This window comes from Oxyura jamaicensis, chromosome 5 (genome assembly GCF_011077185.1).
Source record: "Oxyura jamaicensis isolate SHBP4307 breed ruddy duck chromosome 5, BPBGC_Ojam_1.0, whole genome shotgun sequence".
In the NCBI taxonomy this organism is placed as follows: domain Eukaryota; kingdom Metazoa; phylum Chordata; class Aves; order Anseriformes; family Anatidae; genus Oxyura; species Oxyura jamaicensis.
In genome coordinates, this window is record NC_048897.1 from 39,492,573 (window position 1) to 39,506,429 (window position 13,857).

At 38.8% G+C, this 13,857-nt stretch overlaps 1 protein-coding gene and 1 long non-coding RNA gene across 3 annotated transcripts; one reads left to right on the forward strand and one right to left on the reverse strand.

Annotated features, from left to right (window-relative positions):
- Positions 1 to 1,396: 1,396 nt before the first annotated feature.
- LOC118167718 (alpha-1-antitrypsin-like) lies at positions 1,397 to 11,170 on the reverse strand. Of its 2 annotated transcripts, none has more exons than XM_035327474.1 (6): positions 7,281 to 7,437; positions 5,693 to 5,856; positions 4,940 to 5,609; positions 3,284 to 3,554; positions 2,516 to 2,663; positions 1,397 to 1,711 (listed from the first exon to the last, which is right to left on the reverse strand). In XM_035327474.1, the coding sequence occupies exons 3-6, from the start codon at positions 5,595 to 5,597 to the stop codon at positions 1,520 to 1,522; spliced, it is 1,269 nt and encodes a 422-aa protein (XP_035183365.1). In that variant the 5' UTR covers positions 5,598 to 5,609; positions 5,693 to 5,856; positions 7,281 to 7,437; the 3' UTR covers positions 1,397 to 1,519. The 2 variants fall into 2 exon arrangements, with proteins under 2 accessions (XP_035183365.1, XP_035183366.1); XM_035327475.1 differs by lacking the exon at positions 7,281 to 7,437 and adding an exon at positions 11,040 to 11,170 and having other exon boundaries at positions 1,437 to 1,711.
- LOC118167719 lies at positions 5,351 to 12,266 on the forward strand. Its single transcript, XR_004751237.1, has 3 exons — positions 5,351 to 5,489; positions 7,472 to 7,742; positions 11,021 to 12,266. It is a non-coding gene; the product is annotated as an uncharacterized LOC118167719 (long non-coding RNA).
- Positions 12,267 to 13,857: the final 1,591 nt, after the last annotated feature.

Sequence of the window (13,857 nt, forward strand, 5' to 3'; positions counted from 1 at the left end):
TCTACAAAAAACTTGTTCTCAGATACTAATTATAATTATCAGATTGACCTCATGACCTACTGACTAAAAATTCTTGATTGTCCAGCCCAGTATATATAAAGAAAATGAATGAGATACAACACACTGAAAAGGGTCTATGCTATTCTACACCTGAGCAGTGTTAAATACATTTATCCTTCTTAAATAGTTGCTGCTGAACCCAAGGGATGGAACAGTAAGTCAGGTTGATACCACATAAGACCAGCTGTGTTTGTTAGCAGATCTCTTTTCTTGGAGCTGCAGACCCTCACAAGTGCCAAATCTTGACTCTGGATTTTGACACTACCTTGGATCAATAAGACCACAATAAGAGATGTCAAACTGACACAGACATCCTCAGAATGCTGAACAATCATTTTCTCATACAAATAAATTAGTTTTTTTTTTTTTTTTTTTTTTTTTTTCTCTCCTCATTACTAGCCTGTAGAGGGAAGTGATTGTTCCTACTCTACTCTGTAGTGGTGCAATCTCACCTCAAGTACCATGTGCAGTTTTGGATGCCACAATATAAGGGCATAAAAGTATTAAAGAGCATCCAAAGGTTGGATACAAAGATGGTGAAGGGTCTAGAGAGAAAGATATATGAGAAGCATATGTGAGAAGCAGCTGAGCTCCCTTGGTTTGCTCAGCCTCGAGCAGAGCAGGCTGAGGGGAGGCCTCATGGCAGCCTGCAGCTCCCTCACGAGGGGAGCGGAGGGGCAGGCGCTGAGCTCTGCTCTCTGGGGACAGCGACAGGACCCGAGGGAACGGCATGGAGCTGGGACAGGGGAGGGCCAGGCTGGGTGTTCAGGAAAGGTTCTTCACTCAGTGTGGTGGTGGAACAGGCTCCCCAGGGAAGTAGTCACAGCACCAAGCCTGCCCGAGTTCAAGAAGTAGTTGGACAGTGCACTCAGATATATGGTTTAATTTTTGAATAGTCCAATGAGGAGTGAGGAGTTTGACCCAATGATTCTCATGGGTCTCTTCCAACTCATGACATTCTACAATTCTATTTTATGATTTTCCAAAGACATCCAGGTGGAAGAGAAAGCCTAATATAGCCCTAGGTGGACTGCATTTAAATGTTAATTTTTCACATAATCTCTCCAAGACCACATAAGAGCTGGAGAAAACATTAACATTTTCCTTGCTTCCTACTCAATACTCAGGAGCAGGCTGTTTGTTCATTCATTATTTACTGAAAAGGATTTAAACTATTTCTCTCAGGTGGATACTTACCTTGTTTTTCAAAGATAGCATATATTGGCCAATAGAAGGCTAGTATATACACTTCTTCATAATTCACTAATACATAGATCTTGGTAGTTACTTTCAACCGGAAAAGGGAGTAAGAACAGCAGTTTTAAGACTGACCTCATTCTTGCCTCAATCATTTTTTTGGAAAAAGAAAATGTTAGTAACAGCTTTGATATGGCTTTAATTACAGACTATAAATGCATCAAGAATGCAATTGAAATCAATAAGACATGTCATGGACTAATCATTTTTCATTAGGGTTTACAATTTTCCCTATGAAGAGGATGCTTTGAGTATATTGATCAACAATCAACAACAAAAATGGACGATTGAATTTTACAACAGGAGGAACAGAATGAGGAGCAAAGTCTGTGCCAGTGACTGCTGCAGCCTCTGTGCCGTTTTCATGAATATTCAGCAGGGACTTGTGCATAGCCTACAATAAGACACAGCAAGAATTAGCATACATACAGGATGGGTGTCAAATGACTAAATAAGCACTAAGTTAATTGAGCTATTGCCTTTCACAGAATTGCTGATAGGTTATGAACAACACAACTGCAGACCGTGGAAGGTGTTTAGCAACATTGCCTTAATGAGCAAGAGTTCTCCCATTCAGTATTCCTCACCAGTTTCTACCACAGTAGAAAAATGAATCTTCATATCAAACTATTGGTACTAAGCTTTGTTTCTCTAGCCCCAAAATACTACGTTGTAATTACTGCTTTCATAATGGCTGTTATAATGTTAATATCTCATCACATTATCCCCCCCCCCCCCCGCCCCCGGAAATGGGATGCTTTCCTCAAATCTGGTCCATCTTATGTGATTAGCACTTGTCATTGTCTTCTATGGAAAAGGCTTTAAAATCCTTTAAATTACTGAATGCACACATTATAAATAAGGGCTATTTTTCCTGCTAAATACATTCATACAGAACACCCCCAACAGGTATCCATGGAGGCTCCCTTCACATGCAGAAGCTAAGCTGTATTTTGTTCCTGGGACAAGTGATATACCCCTCCCAAGCTTTGCCACAAGTCTCAGCCTGTCAGAAGGAAGACAGTCTTATCTCCAGATCTTGTACAAGTCTGAGAGAATTTACAGTTACTGTACTAGCTAAAGTGTTCTAGTTCACAAAGTGCCAACCATTACCAGTGATAAGAAATATTTCACAACATGACTTAAAGATAAATGGTTAGAGGAATCCACAGACCATCATTTCTGTTGATAGACTTACTCTTGAAACCTTCAGATCAGGCTTTCCTGTGATTCCAGACAGATCAGCCCAGTCAGAAAACACATCTGTAACACCCAGATTCATGAACATTTTCTTTAAGTCGTAGGTGCCAGAAATAGATAGCTTTGGAATATACACTTCTATCCTCCTGTTAATTCAAAAGAAATTTACAGTAGTTATTGCTACCCAAGTATATTTTGAACTGTGCTAAGAAGCTAGTCTTCAGATTTATACAAGATAGCAACTAAATGATAGGAAGACAATGGTTTGGAGGATGAGAAAATGCGGTAGGAAAAAAAAAAAATATATATATATATATTGAAATCCCACAACCACCACCTGAATGGAAAACAAGCAGCAGTGGTGTCAACATGTTTGTAGATACATTTGCATTCATTTTCTAGCCCTGAAGGTTTTTCTTTTGGAAATCACACCCCATTCCCTGAGGGATCTCATTGCTATGTTATAGCATTACTCATATTAACGCATTGGATTTGAGAGAAAGGAAGTGGAGAAACTTAAGATCAACTAAAAATACATGAGAAGAAGGTGAATTTCCCAAGTCAGAGAGCTCTTCCCTCATCACAAAGCTATGCTGATTCCAATTGTTGCCGAGAGTATCAAATCATCAAGTCATTTGACCTTTTTCTTTATGTCTGTTCCATTACATAAGTCTTCAGTGAGCACCAAAATTATTAACTGTAAAACTTGATTATAGTATTTAGACTTCAGATTCTGACTACCGTGAAACATCAAATTAGAATTTACCGTCTTTCAAGTAATTTTTCCCATCTAGACACAGTTTCTTTTGTCAAGGCATTCTCCAACCATTTCATTTTTCCTTCATTGGGCAGGACAAACAATGCTGCAACATCTCCCTTGTAAGGAATCTGCACCACCTTGCAAGACAGTGTCTTGTCATAGTATGTTTTATAAAAGCTATCTCGAGTCATCATCTTCACTTCAACTGAGGTCTTCGCATTCACATAGAAATAATCCTTGCGAGTCCCCTTCACATTGAAAGGATTTTCCCAGTAGGCTTAAAACCAAGAGAGAAAGAATATAATTACATCCTTATTTTAAGTAGGATATATTAATATATAGTCCAGACTAATTTACAACAGATAAATCCATATATGAAGATTTACACTCATACTCAAAGATCAGAGGTATTCAAAATTCAAGATCTTTGTTATAATGTATTCAAATACCAGTCAAATATCCCACGTTAAAATTCATATGGACTCATACAATATGTTTTCTAAGGCAAATAAATTAAAATGCAGTAACTTCATCATATTATTTTACCTTTTATTTGAGGAAAGTGATGGTTGACCAGAAACTAATGAGTTTCTTTATAATAATTTTGCTTGTAAAGCAAGTTCCACAGCAGAAGACTACCTTTTTCCTTTTTTAAAAGGTAGTACATTAATCTCCTTCCATGCTTTTTCATCTGTTCATCTTGTAACAAAAAGGAAATGCTTACGTGCAAGAACAACCTGAACTTTTGGGCCTGATCATAACTCTACTACAGTAAACAAAGTCCTGATTCCAGGACTTTAACTTTCCATACAGGGATCACAATTTATCACAGTTTGGCATTCTGTAGGTTTTTTTTTTTTTTTAAAAAAAGTACTGAATAGAACTAAAATTGAAAAATAATAGAATGTAAACACTTCTGTACTCTGGTTACTTTCTAAGTTTGATCTCTTGTCTGTCCCATCATAAAGAAAAACCTCAGACTAGTGTACTTGAGACTAGGGTACCTAGATTTAACAGAGTACTTGAAGTAAAATCAATTTTACTGAATGTTCTTCTATTTCCTAACATTGTCTTCTGGGTGGTAAATTCAATTTATGTTCTGCATGCTGCTACAAATCAATATAAAGTTTAAGAGTAATTTAATCATTGACAAATCAGTACATTCAAGTACCTCTTGGTGTGTGTGTGTATTTGTATCTACCTATAAATAAAATGGGTTTACAAGCCATCAAGCTGTAAAACATTTAGAGCCCAACTCCCTAGGTATGTACCCATCTAACAGATATGGACTGTAAAGTAAACTGTTTGGCAATTTTTGATAAATGTCCTTGGAATCTATTTTGCTACTTCATACAGCATGTACAAATATTGCTGAATAATTTTTGAAATGAGTAGGAAGTCTGATAAAGAAGTTTACAGTTGCATAAATCTGTTGCAGTCCGGCAATTCCATAAAACTTGAAAATTGCAAAGTGAACTTGTGTTTGCAAGCTTAAAAAATTTAGATTTAGAAAGTTTCAAAGAATGAGAACTTTCAATGTTTCTTATAATGGCTTAATCTTAACACTGTCCTTTCTTTTAAAAATAATTCAAAATTAATCTGGGATATTTGTTTCAGTCCAGGCCAAACTGAGATATTGCAGTAACATTCTGTGTAACTTACCTTTGAAATAAATATAGTTAACAAGTACCATTAGAGAGTTTGGATCAAGGTCTGCAACTATTTGATTTATCTTCCCATGGGTTTGGTTCTTTATGTGATCGTTGATCACTTTTTTAGCTTCAGTTGAATTCTGGAAATTAAAAGAAATAATTTTTCCCTTGTACGTTCTTTGGATATCCTTCAGAAATGTTTTCAGTGGTGTCAAGTGTTCATCCATGAACAGGGTGTTCCCCATGCTCAGCTGCACCTGGCTGCCAGGATGGTTCAGCAAGAAGAGGAGATGACGAAAGCCATCATGTATCTCCTCCTCCCGGGTGCTGGTGAGATTAAAGGCCAGCCCCTCCAGCACCTGAACCCGGCTTGCAGCTCTGGAGCCCAGGGCCAGCAGGGCAAAGGCAGCAGACACACTGACTGGGGAGAAGAAAATGTTCTTGCCAGGTGCCTGGGCAGACGCTTGCCTGTAAAACCTGAAGGCAAAGTCCGTGTTGCTGGGGACTATCCGTTGGCAGAACCCAAGAGGATCTCCCTCATGGGAATGCTGATCCTGGAGGTGAGTTGCCTGGGGCTCATCATCATGGTGGTTAGGCTGGATCACACTATGAACAGAAGGGTAAAGCACAGCCACCACCAAGGATACTGTGAAGGTGGCCTTCATCATCCTTTGCAGTTACTGCAGAGACAAAGAAAGAAATGGTTTCAGACCCTGTAAAACAGTCAGTCAACATCTCATCTTTTATTTCTCTCTGCTACTACCTTCAACAGCTATTTGTTAATTGCTGTTAATCTCCTGATCTTTGCCTTTTCTATGGCAGAGTTTTGAAATGCTGCCGCTTTTGATCGTAGATGCAATTCCTACCCAGTACTGCTCACTTCAATTCTGCTTTCCTCCAGCTGCAGCAATCCTTTGTTACTGGAAGCTTGTGGAGAGAAAAAGCACATGAGTATTAAAGAAAAATCAGAGGAAGAGAAATTAAAAGGTTGGTTGTTTTTTCATCTCCATTTTATGGTGAGGTAACACATTTGGAGCAACTCTTACGTCTTTTATATTTACCTCAAAGAATTGAGGATTACCATATTAGTGCCTGAATGATATTTATGTCAAGTCACCAAGCTATGTCAATGGAAAAAACACACACAAGATTGCAACAGCCAGAAGTCATGTGACCTCCCCCACCCCCCACCCCTCAATCCTGCCTCATTTTAACATACAAAGTGAGTAATTACAAGGGAGCAAGTAATGTTTTTCTGCTTAAATACCTGGTTAGATCAGAACATGTTGCTTTATTTTAGTAGTATTTTAAACGACCATTCCACTGACGCATGCCTTTCAGATGGCTTCCTCTGTTTGTGCAGCCCCTTCACAGCCAGAGCGTGAGGCAACTGCACTGGAATTGGCCCCTCCTGTCTCTCCAAACTTTGTATAGCAGGGAAGCCTCTTTCCATGAGGCATGTAGTACCTCAGCTAGAGTCACTCAGGAAATAGTCTGGGCTGTGGTATCTTTGACCATTGTAGTCATTTTTTGTTTGCTGATAGCTTCTATTCTTACCTATTAGCATAAGAACCTTTAGGTATGCTTTGTAGCATCCTTTGTAGTGTCTAGAATGTTGAACTTATTTGATAACAGGCGAGAGCTATTCCAGTTAAAATTTGTACTAAAAGCTAGAGAAGCAACTTCAAACAGACCTCACCCAGTATCTTACTTTAAGGGGAACAGCTTTTGGGAAGAAGATTGCATGAGTTACCTTACAGCTGATGGCTAAGGCACCCAGAGACACAGGCTCAGTAAAAGCAGGAGGGATTTTCCTTGGGATTTCAACCAACCTGCATCAGCATTCTGTCCACTCAGATATGGGTGAAAAGGACACAGCTTGTCCTTCTGCAGATTTACTGTGAGATCTGAGTAAATCAGGACTTGCAGGGAGCTTGGCATAGCAAAATTAGCTGTATGAATCCTGCCTGGACCACACTAGTGTAAATAAGACACCTCATGCATACCAGAGTTTTGGTTTGTTGTAAGTTTTAAGGTGCCTCACTAAGGATAACAAACTAGACTGACAGTTGGGAAGTACGAATATTTTCCCTCTTGTTAATGAAGCAGATTTATTCTAGATGTGAAAGAACTACTTTGGATAAATATTCAGATCAGAGTTATACTTGTGGAACTGCTATATCATATCCCCACAAGTTGCTATTCAATATTTCTTGAAATTAAATTCTGCTGTTATTTGAGTGCTTAGAAACCAGGTCTCACCCTTGAAAGCAGATGTGCTTCATGACTCAGTAGCTAAATGCCATATAGTTGCATCAAAATATTTAAGGTAAAGATATCTGGGTACTTACATTGCATTCAGAAGGGTCCTGCACTCATATGGGTTGTGCTGTTCCTGGCTGCTTTACTCATACTGCTGTTTTCCTCTGTTAAACATTACATTGCCTCAAATATAGATTATCTAGAAGGACAAAGCTGAATGCTGATGAAGCTAATTTTCTTGGCTATCATATTCATGTGTCCACATCTCTACTCCAAACAGAGCGAAGACCATCAGACCAAGCCAGTCAGTAACGTAGAATGTTTTGTCCCAGACAGTATGTAACAACTAAACAAATATTAATTGAAATGAGATTTGGTGCCAAAGTCCGCCACTTTTTTCTATGCAGTACCTGAGACAGAGATTACCCTTCCTCTGGAGATGTGAACTCCACCCTGCACTAAGCTCTGACAGCCAGGGGCAGGGCAAGGGAGCTTTGGGGAACACCTCTTGTTACCAGCCATGCTACCCAGCCTACTGAACTCTGCTTAAGGTAACTTCTTTGATTATCTGACCATATATATACATCCTGCAAATGGCTCCTGGAACCACTGACAATTGTCATGGGACTCTCTCTTGAAGAGCATTGTCCTTGTATTCCCACCCTGTTACACATCCAACCCTTGATATCAGCTGTTTAAGTTACAAGAAAAGCTCTAGTAGAATTAGGATATTTTCCTTTTTGTTATTGCCTTACTAGATTTTCTTTTTTGTTGTCATTGTATTAGAATGTTGTAGTCATATATTATTCCAATGGCAAGCTACTTTCATAGTGACATCATCTTGTGTTTCCTACACAAGTGCTGCCTAGACTCAATTTACATCCACTAGATCTGTCTCTTTTACTGGATTAAAGAGCCTACTACTGTTATAATTCTCCTCTCTGTTAAATGCCTAGTCTCACCAGAAACTCTAATTTCTTAAGAAAAATTACATAGCTCTTGGCTTTACAGGCCAAGTTTTTCAGGTAACAGGTTCTAATAATTTCCAAAGCTAAACTTGGTTTTCAGCATTTCTTTCTCTCAGCAGAAGAGTTTTAAATGTTTCTGTAGATCTTACCAATCCCAATAGTTTCTAAGTGCACCTACTGTGACCAAACAAACATAATACATTATACAAGCACAACCCCATTGTCCTCTGTATGCAAGCACTAATAAAACTGGACTGAATAGATAAACAATCCTATATTCAGAGCACTGACTTGAAAGAGCACCAGTGCCCAACAACACATTTCTGATAAGAACAAAGACCAGTTACAATTATAGTGAGGATTGTATAGTTTAGTATTCCTTATCACTGTTACATGCTGGACCACATTTTGCAACAATCTCACCAGATCTCTTATAGAAAAATACCTTTAGAATTTCATCCAGTAGTTCCTATAACAGACCCTCACATATTCTGAAATTAAACACAGAATGACAGTTAATCTTGAAATAATAGACGAGCAAGTGTCTTGTGGTATTTCTTCCTGTGTTTAATAAACCTCTACTAAAGATCAATCTGTAGGCCATATTTGAGCATCTCTAGACTCTAATTGCAGCTATGGCAATGTGTTAAGAACTTAATATTCTGCCCTTGTGGGTTGAAAGACTTTCAATTTGTACACTGCTTTATCTCTTCTGAACACATTAAAAGTCTCTGAAGTTCTTTCTGCTAAAGCAAAGAACATTTACCTCAAATAGACTATGCTCCCCTTCCTTTCATGAGCTGTGCTACCCTTTCCCCCCCCCCAAATAAGTTTGTTCATTTTTCTTAGGTTTGCTGGTTTTACTATATTTTTTCCATTCCAGAAACCAAAATACAACATCAAGATGGAGGTGATATTGTAATACTATGCTTAACCTTAGTTATACAGCCGGAGATAAAGCTGTCACCTTCTAGATCATATTTATTATCTTTATGAAACAAATCTTCCCAGCATTTCATTTTTTTAAATCATGATCTTCCACCTAGTCATGTACTTTACATTGGTTTCTACTTGTGCTCATATGCCAAGTTTGACACAAAGTCATAGCTTATTCAACATTTTTGCAAGGATAACATTTTTGTTGAAGCATAAAAAGAATGATTACTAACCCAGATAGTAGTGGAATTAACATGCCTATATCTTGACCAGCATGTCAGCAGAAAATGAAAAACACCAGCGTTGGGGAATGTGAACAATTATATAGTCACTTCATTGCTCTAGAAAACTCTATAAAAGTATCATATTTATACTGTGAAAAGGCTGAAGAGGTCAGACTGCTGTTCAACCATGGTTAAAAAAATAAATTAAATACTAAGAATTACTTACAAATAGAGAAATATGGAAAAAAACATGTATCAGTATGCCTCTGTACAGCTGCAGGATGTGTCTACATCCTGAAGATTGTGTACAGTTCTTACTCAAGATTTCAGGAAGAATTCCTTAGAATTGGAAGATTTACATAGAAGGATGACAAGGAAGACCAAAGAATTGGAATTCCTAAAAAATAACCGATGAGCAAAAATGAATAGTAGATGACTGATGAGCAAAAATGAATAGTGGATGACAAAGCAGTATCTTTGAGCACAAATCTGAAGAGCATCTAATGAAACAAACATACCATGTTCAAACTAACCAGATCTTCATCCAAATGTTAAAGAGTGGAGCTCTTTGCCAGAAGGCATTGCAAATACTAAAGGTTAACACAGCTTCTATTAGCAACCGCATAAAGTCAGAGAAGAAAAATCCACTGAGAATTGATTAGTATAAGTTTTTTTTTTTTTTTTTTTTCTCTCTCTCTCTCTCTCTCTCCAATTTGTCTTTAACCAAGAAGTCTTTTGGAAAAACCAAAGTATCCTAGTATATTATGTTTAGCCTCGTGTAGTTATTTTTTGGACAGTAGCTGTAAGCCACTTTTGAAGAGAGGCATCTAGCATGCTTGAAACACTAGATCTGCTTGCATGTTAGCTCAGCCTCCAGTTACAGAGCAAGCTCAGCCATGTTTTCTATGCACATAAGCACTGGTATACTGAGAGAATACACGTCAGCAAAGGTCTTGTGTGTAGGGCTTCAGAATCCTGCTATCATAGTGAAAGGATGTGGAACCTCTTCCTAGTGATTTTTCCCCAAACATCAGAGAGGAAGGGAAAGGAAGTGCACATCCATGATCCCCTCTCCCCCTCAAGATTTGAGGGAAGGTCTGTGCTAAGCTGTATCCTTTTCTTCAGGGGTGTGTCTTCAGATACAGACACAAAATAACATAGAATAAATCCAGAATCTTAGTGCTCTTGAAGTGTATAACAAAAGCTATACAGAATCTTCACATAATCTGCATATATAAACAGATATGTTAATTTACTTTGTGAATTCCTGACTAGATTAGCTGTTTATTGCATACAAAATCTATGTGACAATGAAATACTACTTGTACCTGACATCATTTACTTTTCAACAATGGAAAACCAGAATATCTGGCAGTCCTCTGAGTCAGACTAGGTCAAGAGCAGACAGAGACCATATTGAGAAGTGAGACAGAAGGAAATTTAAGGTACCAAGAAGCGGGGGTAATAAAGACAAATTTCATCTCTTTAAGATATAGCAGAGAAGGATGCTGACTTGCACACCATAGAGGTAGAGCAAAGGACACAGAGCACTTGTTGGATCTGAAGGAGAGCAGTAAAGGAGAGAAAGAAGTCCTTCTAGCCCACACAAAATTAAGTGGGAAAAGATACATGAGGAATAACAGTATTGCTTTAAAAGCAGCCAGCTTGGTTGCCTTACTGGGTACATTTCCCTGCCCACAGCTGCTACCAGGACACTGACCTTTTCTGTAGGAGCTATCCTCCTGATGCCAGAAGTCATAAGAAGTCACAAGCCTCCACCACCCTTCGGAGTCCCCACTTCCCATACTCCACCTGCCCCTCCAGCAGCATAGCTGGGAGCTTACAGTCTTGCATCAGTGGCATCTCAACACTTAAATGGGCTCCACCCTACCACCTGCTGCAGGAGTTGCTGATCCTCCCTGATCAGTAGCCAGCTGGTATCCAAAGCATAGAGCACCCCTCATTGAGAAGTAGCTGATGATGTTCTTCAGAAGTTGTGAGAGCCTGTGAGAAACCGTCACCTCCTGTAACTGCACTTTCCTGGCAGACACAAGCACCCTTGGCTTCTTCTCAGAGTTCCCAGTGATGCCCTCATGCTCCTTTCAGAAATGGAGCTGCCTCACACAGACTCATCTTGGTATCACATGTGCTGTGTAGTTCCACATAGGCCTGCTTTCAGGCAGCAACTGCTACAGAAAGCTCAATAAATTGTGTGAAGCTAGTTAAAGAAGCAAATGCATGTGACTAATTTTTCTAACTGGTTGCTCTGCCCTCTTCAAAATGGGCATTTTATTTTTAATTCATACAGATTCAGCATCCTTAGTATTGTTAACCAATATTGTCTGATGGATATAAACTATCTTGTACAGGATATATTCTTCTATGTAATTCTCAGCGGCTGAAATGGGTTTCATTTGTGTGTGTGTGTGTGTTTGGGGGGGAGTCAGGGGTTGTTTTTGTTTTCTAAAGGATGGTCCTCTTCTGAACAGGAATAATCATTACAGGAATGGCAGAAACAGTGACAATACTGCCAAACACAGCTTTCTAGTTGCCTGTTACTAGAAAGAATGACTGCACTTTAATTATAGATACAGATAAAAACTATTGACAAACAGGGATTGGCAGTAGTGCATGGATTCAAGAAGAAAACATCAGTATGGAAAGGTTTGATCCCCTAAAGGGAAAAACAAAAGAAAACAAAATAGTAAGGCTAGTCAGGTTAGTCAAGGGCTAGTCACCCAGGAATTGCTGGGTCATCAGGTGAACTGACATTGTCATCAGTGTTGATGAAGCTGGCAGATGATGCTTTGCCACACCTGGGAGCTGCAGAAGCTGATCCTCCCCTGCCTGAATTTTGGTCAGCAAAGAATCTGGAAGTAGAATACTGAGAGCTTGCTAAATCTTAAGTGTATTTTGTCTGTTATAACTAATAAATTGTTGCATCATACTTTTAAATTGTGCATATATTGCTTGCAGGATACCAGCTAAGAATAGCCAGCTAAAAATGGCTCAACAAACTGCCCCCCCCCAAAGAGGCTGTAACAATATCTTCTGTTTATTCTTTTCTCTGGCAAGTGGAGAAATAAGGGATAGTTTGCAGACCAGGAGTTATAACAGTCCAAATTAACTATTTTCCAGGGCATGTAAATTATATTTTTGACGAAGATATCAGCACATGGAAATCTACCTATTAGTAGGACTAGTGTTTAGAGCAGAAACAACCTCTGACTGTTTAGTCATCAGCAGGATTTATAGTTTTTTGCACGAAGAGGATGCTGTGGGTATGCTGATCAACAATCAACGAGAGGAAAGGACAGATGAATTTAATGACAGAAGGAGCAGAAGTGAGATCCACTTCCACAAAAGTAATTTCTGTAGACAAAGTGACATTCTGATATGTATTCAGTGGGGTTTTGTGGACAGGCTCTATGGGATGAAAGTAACCATTTCCATTTCAACAGTGGATAAAGGACAATGCTGCAAATAAATATTTAGAAATCCTGGCTCTCAGAAAAACAAAACAAAACAAAACAAAACAAAAAAAACCAACTCCCCCCCTCCTGAGAATAGATTAAGGAAAAGCCACTGAAAAAATAATACATCCCTTTGGGTTTGTTAGGATCATTGCCTGTGGCTGAAAATATTGCTCAGACAGATGACTGAGTTGCATGAATTAAACAGACAGGTCACTAATTCCACACAGAAGAAATCTGAAATCCACTATTTTTCACTACTACTCAAGCTGAAATTGGTCTGTGGTACAACTACACCTTGAAGAGTAAGTACACTATGGAATATTGAAACAATGTAGTCCTAATGGTGGTGTCTTCTCCATGGGGAAAGGATAGGGGGCTATATAACTTTCTTAGCAGCTTCTAAAGCTATTTAACACAGCTTTGGTACTTGGAAGTCCTATAGGTAAGACCAAAAGTTGTATGCTGGAAGTCTAATGAGACACATCATCTTAATGAGAGAAGTGTCTCCAGTATAAACGTCTATCTGATTTACCTCTTTATTCTTCAACCCAATCTTTTGAGTAGCAAAAGTGATTAAAGGTAGTTTAAAAGCAACTAACTTTGCTGACTATAGGGAGCCTTCTTAAACCTTTTCATGGTCAAGGTTTTCAGGTCCATACTATCCCATTCCTTTTTTAACAAAGTCACTTTTGAAAACTTCAGTTTGTGCTTCTTTTTGATTTCTGGTAGATCAGCATGGTTGAAGAATAGCTCAGTAACACCCAACCCCTGAAGTCTCTAGGTTGTAGGTGCCAGAGAAGGATGTTCTTGGAAGATGTAGATGCATCCTCCTGTTGAGTCTATCAGGAAATGAAGGTGAGTCATTATACTGAGGCAACATCCTCGAGAAGTTGCTAGAAGTCAGTGACTAAAGTCACTTGTGCACAAATACAAAGGAATTTACTTAATTTCTTTGCTGGTTGGAGTGCAGCTGGAAAAAAAATAAAAATCTGGGTGAGGGAATAGGTGAGTTACTTTTACAGTGAGGCTGAACTGGGAGGGCCATGCACAGTTTGCACCACA

Excerpts from the sequence above, each read along its gene's own strand:
- LOC118167718 (XM_035327474.1), bottom strand. The coding sequence starts at position 5,597 with ATGATGAAGGCCACCTTCACAGTATCCTTGGTGGTGGCTGTGCTTTAC. Across the intron at positions 3,555-4,939 it reads TAACTATATTTATTTCAAAG|CCTACTGGGAAAATCCTTTC; the intron begins GTAAGTTACACA and ends CTTGGTTTTAAG. Across the intron at positions 2,664-3,283 it reads GAAAAATTACTTGAAAGACG|GAGGATAGAAGTGTATATTC; the intron begins GTAAATTCTAAT and ends TTGAATTAACAG.